Here is a 12487-nt window from a genome sequence, read left to right as displayed (position 1 = left end):
GAGCAGGTAGCGCCACCCTGGGTTAAAACTGTTTTGCGGTCCATTAGCACTCCCCGGAGGTGTTAATGGGCATCGCAAAGCAATGCACATCCGACCCCAGAGTGTTTAACGGTAATAGTGCATCAGCGAATAAGGTGAAAGCATGGAATAATGGTAAAAAGTTCAAATTAAAGGCTGTTTATCTGAATGCAGGAAGCATTTGTAACAATGGCACAAATAGTGATAAATGAGTTTGATCTGACAGCCATCACAGATACATGGTGCATGGTGACCAAGGTTAGGAATTAAATATTTTAGTCTACTTGGTGTTTCGAAAAGATAGAAGAAATGGAAAAGGCCGGGGGTGGGGGAAACATAAAAAATAGGTGCAGGAGCAGGCTATTCGGCACCTCGAGCCTGCACCACCATTCAATATGATCATGGTTGATCATGCAACTTCAGTACCCCACTCCCGCCTTCTCTCCATACCCCTGAACCCCTTAGCCCCAAGGGCCACATCTAACTCCCTCTTGAATATATCCAACGAACTGGACTCAACAACTTTCTGTGGTAGAGAATTCCACAGGTTCACCACTCTCTGGATGAAAAAGTTTCTCCTCATCTCGGTCCTAGATAACTTATCCCTTATCCTTAGACTGTGACCCCTGGTTCTGGACTTTCCCAACATCAGGAACATTCTTCCTGCATCTACCTTGTCCAGTCCCATCATAATTTTATATGTTTCTATGAAATCCCCTCTCATTCTTCTAAATTCCAATGAGTATAAGCCTAGCCGATCCAGTCTTTCTTCATATGTCAGTACTGCTATCCCGGTAATTAGTCTGGTGAACCTTCGCTGCACTCCCTCAATAGAAAACACGTCCTTCCTCAGATTAGGAGACCAAAACTGCACACAATATTCAAGGTGTGGTCTCACCAAGGCCCTGTACAACTGCATTAAGACCTCCCTGCTCCTATACTCAAAGCCTCTCGCTATAGAAACATAGAAAATAGGTGCAGGAGTAGGCCATTCGGCCCTGCGAGCCTGCACCGCTATTCAATAAGATCATGGCTGATCATTCCCTCAGTATCCCTTTCCTGCTTTCTCTCCATACCCCTTGATCCCCTTAGCCGTAAGGGCCCTATCTAACTCCCTCTTGAATATATCCAATGAATTGGCATCAACAACTCTCTGCGGCAGGGAATTCCATAGGTTAACAACCCTCTGAGTGAAGAAGTTTCTCCTCATCTCAGTCCTAAATGGCCTACCCCTTATCCTAAGACTATGTCCCCTGGTTCTGGTCTTCCCCAACATCGGGAACATTCTTCCCGCATCTACCTTGTCCAGTCCCGTCAGAATCTTATACGTTTCTATGAGATCCCCTCTCATTCTTCTAAACTCCAGTGAATAAAGGCCCAGTTGATCCAGTCTTTCCTCATATGACAGTCCAGCCATCCCTGGAATCAGTCTGGTTAACCTTCGCTGCACTCCCTCAATAGCAAGAATGTCCTTCCTCAGATTAGGAGGCCAAAATTGAACACAATATTCCAGGTGAGGCCTCACTAAGGCCCTGTACAACTGCAGTAAGACCTCCCTGCTCCTGTATTCAAATCTCCTAGCTATGAAGGCCAGCATGCCATTTGCTTTCTTTACTGCCTGCCGTACCTACATGCCTACCTTCAGTGACTGATGTACCATGCCACTTAGGTCTTGTTGCACCTCCCCTTTTACTAATCTGTCACCATTCAGATAATAATCTGCCTTCCTGTTTTTGCCATCAAAGTGGATAACCTCACATTTATCCACATTATACTGCATCTGTCATGCATTTGCCCATTCACCTAACCTATCCAAGTCACCCTGCAGCCTCTGAGCATCCTCCTCACAGCTCACACTGCCACCCAGCTTAGTGTCATCTGCAAACTTGGAGATATTACACTCAATTCCTTCATCCAAATCATTAATGTATATTGTAAATAGCTGGATTCCCAGCACTGAACCTTGCGGCGCCTCACTAGTCACTATTCCCACTCTTTGCTTCCTGTCTGCCCACCAGTTCTCTATCCATGTCAATACATTACCCCCAATACCACGTGCCTTAATTTTGCACACTAATCTCTTGTGTGGGACCTTGTCAAAAGCCTTTTGAAAGTCCAAGTACACCACATCCACTGGTTCTCCCTTATCCACTCTACTAGTTACATCCTCAAAAACCTCTAGAAGATTTAGGGTTAGGGTTAGGGTTTGGATTGTCAAGCATGATTTCATAAGCATGATCCCCTTCATAAATCCATGCTGACTTGGACCGATCCTGTCACTGCTTTCCAATTGCACTGCTATTACATCTTTAATAATTGATCCAGCATTTTCCCCACCATCGATGTCAGGCTAACTGGTCTATAATTCCCTGTTTTCGCTCTCCCTTCTTTTTTAAAAGTGGGGTTACATTAGCTACCCTCCAATCCATAGGTACTGATCCAGAGTCCATGGAATTTTGGAAAATGACCACCAATGCATCTACTATTTCTAGGGCCACTTCCTTAAGTACTCTGGGATGCAGACTATCAGGCAGCAGGGGGGGGGCGGGGCACGGTGGTTGCGGGGTAGCCCTGATAATAAAGGATGACATAAAGACAATAGTGAAGAAGTTTCATGGCTCGGAAGAGCAGGAACTCGGAAGAATCAGTACGAGTGGAGATAAGAAATAACAACGGGCAGAAAACACTGGTGGGAGTAGTTTGTAGGCCTTCTAACAGTAGCTACATTGTTGGTCAGTGTATTAATCAAGAAAGAAGAGGAGCTTATAACAAAGGTAATGCAATAATATGGGGGACTTTAATCTTCCTATATTAAGAAAAAAGACTTGGATTTATATAGAACCTTTCATGACGTCTCAAAGTGCTTTACAGCCAATTAAGTACTTTTGGAGTGTAGCCACTGTTGTAATGTAGGAAACGCAGTAGCCAATTTGCACACAAACAAGCTCCCACAAACAGCAATGTGATAATGACCAGATAATCTGATTTTTTTGTTATGTTGATTGAGGGAGAAATATTGGCCAGGATACCGTGGATAACTCCATTACTCTTCTTCGAAATAGTGCCATGGGATCTTTTCCGTCCACTTGAAAGCGCAGACAGAGCTTAGGTTTAATGTCTCATCTGAAAGACAGCACCTCCGACAGTGCAGTGCTCTCTCACTGGAGTGTCAGGCTAGATTATTTTGTGCTCAAGTCCCTGGAGTGGGACTTGAACTTACAACCAACTCAAAGGCAACAGTGCTACCCACTGAGCCACAGCTGGCACATAGACTGAACAAATCACATTAGTAATCTCATAAGGGATCTGGGGGAAGAATGATCATAATATGATAGAATTTCACATTGAATTTGAGAGTGATGTACTTCATTGGCTGTAAAGCACTTTGAGACGTCTGGTGGTCATGAAAGGCGCTATATAAATGCAAGTGTTTCTTTCTTTACTCAGGGGATTGTGAATCTTTGACATTCTCTACCCCAGAGGACTGTGGATGCTCAGTTGTTGAGTATATCCAAGGCTGAGAGCGATAGATTTGTGGTCTCTAAGGGAATCGAGGAATATGGGGATCGGGAGGGAAGGTGGATTTGAAGTCGAAGATCAGCCATGATCTTATTGAATGGCGGAGCAAGCTTGAGGGGCCTAATGGCCTACCCCTGCTCCTATTTCTTATGTTCTTATAAATAGCGATGAGGGAAATCTGCAATGTTCTCGTCGGGACAATTTTACAGCTCGCCCGATTTTAATGCGGAGAGTAATATTGGGCAGGGTTTATAACTGGTGTTGCACCCAATGCCGTGGTTTTCCTCCCCACAGGTGACAGAGACTGTGGGTCCCACATTGGACTCTTCCGTCACCTGAGAACTCATTTTTAGTGTAGAAGCAAGTCATCCTCGACTCCGAGGGACTGCCGAAGAAGAAGGTTTTCCTCTCCAGTGAGTTTAAGTTAAAACAACCAAACCCTTGCCCTTCCTTTCTGGGCTGGGGAAGCTGTGTGCATGTTTGTGCCATGAGACATAACACAAGCGATTTAACGCAAAGTGACCAGCCTTCTGGGCTGTGGCCTATTCAACACAGCTCGGTGTGGCAGATTGCGCAGGCGCTGTGACCAGTGCCGAGGCCACTCAGCGAGCGGCGGAAGCACGGAATATTGGCGGATTGGCGCTACGCCCTAACTGTGCCCGGTACCTTGGGACACCGCCGAGGTGCCCACACCCCGCAGCCAGCCAGCTCGGATCAAACTTCTGGCGGAAGCTGGCAGCACGGACTTCAAGGAGCCAATACTCAACATCGCTGGGTCCTGGAAGAAAGAATAATGGAGACTTTGCACAATGCATTTAAAGCAAGCATGAATACATAGAAATTGGCAGTAAAAAAAAATCCACCAATAAGCACGATCGCATCAGCTCCCAGCAAGTTCCTGCTTGCAGTCTCCGCATTTACACTGAATATTAATCCACTGACATAAACAGGACCTACTTTATTGGCACTTTAAAGGTTCAAACTGTCAAACTTTTTTTTCATTTTTAAAAATGTATTTTAACTCTCTGCAATTATTCCATTGCATCATTGAATTTTGCAGCACAGAAAGGAGCAATGTCAGCTGCAACTCAGTGGGTAGCACTCTCGCCTCTGAGTCAGATGGTTTTGGGTTCAAGTCCCACTCAAGAGGATTGAGCACAAAAATTTATGATGACACTCCAGTTCAGCGCTGCGCTGTCGGAGGTGCCGTCTTTTGGATGAGACGTTAAACCCCGTCTGCACTTTCAGGTGGATGTAAACGACCCCTGGCACTATTGCGAAGAAGAGCAGGGGAATTATCCCCAGTGTCCTGGGCCACTACTTATCCCTCAACCAGCATCACTAAAAACAGATTATCCGGTCATTATCACATTGCTGCTTGTACACAAATTGGCTGCTGCGTTCCTACATTACACAGTGACTACACTCCAAAAAGTACTTCATTAGCTGTAAAGCACTTTGGGACGTCTGGTAGTTGTGAAGGCGCAATATAAACACGTCTTTCTTTTCTATTTCTCTCTTATGGTGTTTCAACCTCCTCGGTGCTGTCCTGAAATCTGGATCTTGGCTTTTAAACCAGATTTCTCAACTTTTTTTTTAAAAAGAAAAAGGTGAGGTTTAAAAAATTTTTTTCAAAACCTTTCCATCTGACTCTGATTATACTGTACCTCATCGTACATCGACGGATATGGATTTCCAGCGTTCATGACTAAATGAAAATGTCTTTCACGAAAAGACTGCTACACAATTAAGATTTCTCAACTTAGTCAAGATTGAAGTTTAACCGAATTAAAGTTTAACCCGGATTAGCGAGGATATAATGCAGTCACTGTTGCTTGGCTGAAACTTACCACTTTGTCTAATGGTTAATCGCAGTCCACAGCAATTGGTGGCATGAAAGAGCCAGTTTAGCTGTAAATGATCGTGCCACATTGCTATGTGTGCAGTAATATTTCTGGACACGCCTCTGGTGAAGCAGTACCTGCAGTAATTACGGGACCTGTATTATCCAGTTAGTTTAACCTAACCACAATAAGTCGCCATATCACAATTATAGTATCAATTGAACAGGTGCCAGTGCAAATCAGACGGACATAAATAGATGCTTATTTATGAGATTTTAAAACTCTCTACCGGTATTGTCATTATCGCTCTCTAGTTAAAGATTTTCCTTTTGAAAATCTATACAACTAGATGGAATAAAACAAAAAGGATGGTCCAGCTAATCAAATTTATTTGCAACAGGGTTGAATTTTAAAAGGACTGTGAGATATTGCCCCCAAAAGAGCAGTTTCTCCCAATGGCTCAGTCAGTTTTCAACCTCAGCTTGGGTAATCAACAGTGCTCCACAAAACTACCCTGGGCCGATGTACCACCTGGGAGAACTCCGCATCTCTTCTTCGAACTAGTGCAGTGGGATCCTCTATGTCCACCTGAGAGGGCGGACAGCCTTGATTTATTGTCTCATCCAAAAACCAGCGCCTCCGACAGTGCAGCATGGCTCAGTACTGGCACTGGGTGTGTCAGCCTGGATTAGGTGCTCATAATCATAAAGGAACAGCACTAAAGGGGTATGCATGAGTATTGAGGACACAATAAATAAAAGGAGGCTATGGTGCCGGCCAGACAAGGTGGACAGGATAGCTCAGCTCGGACGGGACTTGCACCAGCAGCAGCTTTCGACCGCAATTTAGTCCAATATGAAGAAACATGGGGCGAGGCACTGACTGCAAAAACTGTTGTACAAAATCAATAAGCACAGTGTGATGGGAATCACTAAACATCTCTGTGGCTCTGACACCTAGATTAATGAGGCAATCTGATGAGAAATCCGGTCATATTTTTATCTATCCTTTTGCATTTCTACTATATGGCACATGCATAGTCACACTCGCATACATTTCCATGCACAGACACAGTTTTACACACACACTTACATGCACAGACACACACCGGCACATACTTATACACACAGACACACACTTTTATGTACAGGCACACTCTTACACATGCTTATATGTGCACACACTTACACACACAGACACTCTAACACACACTTATATACAGACACACTCTTACACACACAAACACACTCTTACATATACTTAGACACACTCTTACACACAGGTATACTCTCACACACTCACTTAAACGCACACACACATACACACACTGGTGGAGACGGGCGATGTTAGAGAGGTGGACAAGATGGTCTCAGTTTATGGCGCGGATATGTGGGTGGAAGCTCATTTCAGGGTCTGATATGACACCAAGGTTACGAACAGTCTGGTTCAGCCTCAGACAGGTGCTAGGGAGAGGGAGAGATTCCTAACTAAGAGGTTTCTGTCTGAGTTTCTGAATTAATGCCATTTAAGACCTATTCTTCTGATAAATGAAATACCAGTGCTGAAAGCAATAACTCATCACTAGGTCAAAACGTTTGGATGCAATCCCCACACTATTAGTTTATAATCTGGGCTGACACTTAATTGAAACACTGAGGGAATCCTGCTTTGTAGGAGGCATCATTCTTTGGCATTCTAGTGCCTACATCTCTAAAGGTACATGAGCAATGCCATGAAGCATTGGGGTGCATTCATAGGACAATTGATTATAAGATGAGGCAGACTATTCTGTCCTTCTATAAGACCTTGGTCAGGCCTCACTTGGAATACTGTGTCCAGTTTTGGTCTACTCACATGGTGGGTGATAGAAGTTTTGGAAAGTGTGCAGAGGAGAGCCACTGGACTAAGTCCCAGTCTAAAGCATCTTAGTTGGGACTCCACACTTTAGAGAAGCTTAGACTTAGGGGTGATCTGATTGAGGTTTATGATGATGAAGGGAATAGGTTGTGTACCAGTCGACACTTTGTTCCAAATAAATAGGTTAGGAAGGACCTGGGGTCACAAGTTTAAGTTGTACAAGGCCAGATCTCAGTTAGATGTCAGGAGATGGTTCTTTTCCCAGAGATTAGTGGACCTCTGGAACAGGCTACCGTCTCATGTGGTGAACGCTGATTCGCTGAATTCCTTTAAGCGAGAGCTGGATCTGTTTCTGGCTGGGACAGACATTACCTCTTACAGAAGGGTAGGTACTGCAGGGAATTGAGGGCCAGAGTGATCTCCTGGACTAATTTTGATCACCTAGATGGGTCGGAGAGGAATTTCCCAGATTTTTTTTCTACCAAATTGGCCTGGGTTTTTAACCTGGTTTTTTTTGCCTCTCCCGTGGTTTCCGCTGGGGTGGCGAGTGTATATATTATGATACACAAGGTATTACAGTTGTCTGGAATGGGATGGATAGATCAGAGGGTCATTGTTCATAGAGCAGTACAGCACAGGAGGAGGCCATTCGGCCCATCAAGTCTGTGCCGGCTCTTTGGAAGAACAATCCAGTTAGTCCCACTCCCCGGATCTTTCCCCATATCCCTGCAATCATAACTTCGTATGTTCGCGTTAAACCGGGGTTTGATTTACCCATTCTAGTCATTCAGGTGAACGCCAGCAAGTGCTTTTTGAAGAAGAGCAGGGATTTCCCCCAACTATTATTCCACTGAGCAGGTATTGTCCCGGTATCTGGGCCAGCATTTCTCCCTCAACCAATACCACCAAGAAAAAACTGTTTAACTGGTCATTGATCACATTACCAGGGCTGAATGTCTGGTTCATTGGTCTACATAACAAATATCACTGTGCTTCAAAGCAATTCACTCATAAAGTGCTCGAAAACACTTGAAACATAGAAATATAGAAAATAGGTGCAGGAGTAGGCCATTCGGCCCTTCGAGCCTGCACCACCATTCAATAAGATCATGGCTGATCATTCACCTCAGTACCCCTTTCCTGCTTTCTCTCCATACCCCTTGATCCCTTTAGGCGTAAGGGCCCTATCTAACTCAATCTTGAATATATCCAATGAACTGGCATCAACAACTCTCTGCGGTAGAGAATTCCACACGTTAACAACTCTGAGTGAAGAAGTTTCTCCTCATCTCAGTCCTAAATGGCTTACCCCTTTTCCTTAGACTGTGTCCCCTGGTTCTGGACTTCCCCAACATCGGGAACATTCTTCTTGCATCTAACCTGTCCAGTCCCGTCAGAATTTTATATATTTCTATGAAATCCCCTCTCATCCTTCTAAACTCCAGTGAATACAGGTCTAGATGATCCAGTCTCTTCTCATATGTTAGTCCTGCCATCCCGGGAATCAGTCTGGTGAACCTTCGTTGCACTCCCTCAATAGCAAGAACGTCCTTCCTCAGGTTAGGAGACCAAAACAAGGCACTTATAAATGCAAATATTCATTATTATAAAGATACAGACTTGCAGTTATATAACAATTTTCACAACCTCAGGACATCCCAAAGCCAATGAAGCACTTTTGAAATGTAGTCACTTTTATAATGTAGGAAATGCAGTAGACAATTTTGTGCATAGCAAGCTCTCACAAACTGCAATGAGATAATGACCAGATAATCTGTTTTAGTGATGTTGATTGAGGGATAAATACTGGCCCAGGACACGAGGAAGAACCTCCCTGCACTTATTCAAAATAGTCCATGGGATTTTTTACAACGACCTGCAGAGCAGACAGAAGCCTCACTTTAACATCTCTTAGAAAAGCCGGCACTTCCAACAGTGCAGCACTCCTTCAGTGCTGGCACTGGGAGTTGTAATGTATGCACCTGTGATTATGCTCACAGCTTGGTAGAGCTGTTGGCCTACGGCCACACTAATCTGAAAACACCCGATCTCATCTGATCTTGGAAGCTAAGCAGAGTACGGCTTGGTTAGTACTTGGATGGGATACCGCCTGGGAATACCAGATGCAGTAGCCTTTAGCGACGCGGAGATGGTGCCTTTGACCAGGAGTCTGTTGTCCCTGTCGGGTCAGAGCATTCGCCAAATTGTAGCAAGACAAGCTCACCATAAAATTGGTCCTGACTTCCATGACAAATTTGGAAATGTTATCCTTTTGGGAGGTCTAGTATTCTGTGTTTCAACCTGGAGTTATGTTGCTACACAGACTGGGCTCACCTGGAACTTTTCGCCTATTGGCAAGATTACCCCACAAGAATGGTGGGAAAACTAGTTGAATGGACCAAGTGTTTGCAAGAAATTGTTTGAGTACAGATGGGCTGAATTACAAAATTGCCTGTAGCCTCATGGCTTTTGCTGTACTGATTACCTCTGTATATTGGATTTCATAGTAAATCAATAAATTATGGTAGAGCTGTTGAGTTGGGAGCGGCTTAGGCAGTCACGTGATGTTCACAAAACTCAATAAAATCCCAACCAGTTGGGTTCAGGAGATCCACGATGAGGCAGATAGTTGTGAGTTTGGTGGATGAACTGTGCAGTGTGATTGTTAAACCTTTTGCTAATAAAGCAACTAGTTCTTAATAGCAATATGTTGCTATGAATTCTTAAGCAAAGAACCCATGAAGCAAATACATTACAGGAGTGTCAACCTGGATTAGGTTCTCAAGTCTCTGGAGTGGGACTTGAACCCACAACCCACAAGAATCTGAGCCAAGAGTGCTACCCACTGAGCCACGGCCGCTATCTTACAAAAGAAGTCCTCCACCTTGGTCAAGCAAGCGATGTTAGTGCTAAGCCAAGGCCTTCAGCTTATCTGGAGGAAGGAGGCTTAACAGTGGCAAGTAGCGTCTGAGAGGAAATCTGGTGAAGAAATGCAAAATAAAATAAAGCAAAATAAGAGAGGAAGCTTCTACGATGACATGCAAGAAATTACTCAGCAGTAGCTTCAGCCCTACCTGTCAGTGTCAGTGTGGTTAGTGATTACAAGAGGGCCTAAAACCACAAGCATGAATCAGAAAAAAAAGCTTTCATCTTAGAAGTCACTACAATGGGGGGAAAATTGCGGTTGGAGGCTTCCTTCATACAAACGCCTCCGACCCCAAAAAATCTACGAAAGTAGCTGGCAATCCCGGAGGAACGTAGGTTCCCGGTAGGACACCTATATTTGCTGCGCAGCGCAAGGGAAGATGCCTTTCAGGTACATATAAACTGGAGTCAAATGGGCCTGGACCACCAATCACGATGCAGTATTCTCATTGCTAAAAATCAGAACTCTGTTTGTACGGACTCCCATTGCTATAATGAGAAAAACCCCTAAAACACCGAAACACACCATAATAAATAAATAAAACACCTCACATATTTAAAAATTAATTGAAATGAAATATAATTAAATATTTTCGAAAAAATACATATTTTTTCTTTTTTTTTTTAAAATGTGTTTTAATAGTGTTAAAAATAAACTTACTTTACTGGACAGGGTTTTTAATATAAAACTGAGTGTTTAAATTTAATTTCTAATGTTTTAAAATTCTTACACTGGTAAAAGTAAGCTATGCGCCTGCTTTTACTAGGCGGAAAAGTTTGAAGATATTTGCTGGGCATGAGTTGGGCAAATCGAGAAGGCTTTGAGGGTGTCCTTGAAGCGTTTCCTCTGCCCACCTAGAGCTTGCTTGCCGTGTAGGAGTTCCCGGAACAAATAAAAAAAATTCCATATACATGAGGCATTATTACCGGAGAAAGGGTGGGGGGAGTGGGACGAGTTGAGAACATAAGAAATAGGAGGAATAGGCCATGCGGCCCCTCAAGCCTGCTCCGCCATTCAATATCGTGGCTGATCTTCTACCTTAACTCCACTTTTTCGCCTGATCCTCATATCCCTTGATTCCCTTAAACCTGGAGCCCAAAAATACATCGATCTGAGCCTTGAATATACTCAACGACTTCCACAGCACTCTGGGGTAGAGAATTCCAAAGATTCACCACCTTCTGAATGAAGAAATTTCTCCTCATCTCAGTCCAAAATGGCAGACCCCTTATCCTGAGACTGTGACCCCTGGTTCTAGACTCCTCGGCCAGGGGGAAAGAGCCTCTCAGCATCTACCCTATCAATCCACCTCAGTCTTATATGTTTCAATGAGATCACCTCTCATTCTTCTAAACTCTAGAGAGTATAGGCCCATTCTACTCAATCTCTCATCACAGGACAAGCCTCTCATCCCATGAATCAATCTAGTAAACCTTCATTGCACCACCTCAAAGGCAAGTATATCCTTCCTTAGATAAGGAGACCAAAAACTGTGCACAGTACTCAAGGTGTGGTCTCACCAAGGCCCTGTACAATTGTAGCAAGACTTCCTTACTATTGTACTCCAACCCCCTTGCAATATTGACCAACATGCCATTTGCCTTCCTAATCCATTGCTGTACCTGCCAAATCCCTTGATTCCCTTTGTGTCCAAAAATCTATCTATCTCAGCCTTGAATACACTCAACGACTCAGCATCCATAGCCCTCTGGAGTAGAGATTTCCAAAGATTCACAACCCTCTGAATGAAGAAATTCCTTCTCATCTCAGTCCTAAATGGCTGACCCCTTATCCCGAGACTGTGACCCCATGTTCTAGACTCCCCAGCCAGGGAGAATCATCCTCTCAGCATCTACACTGTCAATCCCCCTCAAAATCTTATTCGACATCTTGCAGAAATGTCTCTTTCCCTTACCGTTGGCTCGGGACTGACTTCAGTGAAGGCCACTATTTAACAATGTAATATTTCATGTTTTAAATGTCTCTCCGGACAAAACTGTAATTAATGATTCATTTCAGAGCTGAGAAATTCAATTTATCAAAATTATTTCAAACAGCTAACTGTATGTACCAACTATGCTGTGTCAGCTGTGGCTCAGTGGGTAGCACTCTCGCCTCTGAGTCACTCCTGGGACTTGAGCACAAAATTCTAGGCTGACACTCCCCGGTGTCTATACTGAGGGAGCACTGCACTATCGGAGGGGAAGTACTGAAGGAGCGCCACACTGTTGGAGGGACAGTCTTTCGGATGAGACGATAAACCGAGGCCCCTCTGCCCTCTCAGGTGGGCATAAAAGATCCCATGGTGCTATTTCGAAGAAGA

The 12487-nt window shown here is 44.1% G+C and overlaps 1 protein-coding gene and 2 pseudogenes across 2 annotated transcripts in view; 2 read left to right on the top strand and 1 right to left on the bottom strand.

Moving 5' to 3' along the window:
* The window catches only part of dglucy (D-glutamate cyclase), a 99952-nt gene that overhangs the window by 66023 nt on the left and 21442 nt on the right, over positions 1 to 12487 (bottom strand). For both annotated transcript variants that reach the window (XM_070879672.1, XM_070879673.1), the window contains exon 2: positions 4204 to 4315. In XM_070879672.1, the coding sequence (XP_070735773.1) occupies positions 4204 to 4306 (103 nt within the window). In that variant the 5' untranslated portion in view covers positions 4307 to 4315. The remainder of the gene's footprint in view (positions 1 to 4203; positions 4316 to 12487) is intronic.
* Positions 9255 to 9373, top strand: LOC139263541 (5S ribosomal RNA; annotated as a pseudogene).
* On the top strand, positions 9388 to 9744 carry LOC139262401 (cytochrome c oxidase subunit 7B, mitochondrial pseudogene; annotated as a pseudogene).

The sequence above is a fragment of the Pristiophorus japonicus genome, chromosome 4 (assembly GCF_044704955.1).
Source record: "Pristiophorus japonicus isolate sPriJap1 chromosome 4, sPriJap1.hap1, whole genome shotgun sequence".
In the NCBI taxonomy this organism is placed as follows: Eukaryota; Metazoa; Chordata; class Chondrichthyes; family Pristiophoridae; genus Pristiophorus; species Pristiophorus japonicus.
Note: the sequence above shows the minus strand (reverse complement) of the source record. Positions and strands in the feature narration are given on the sequence as shown.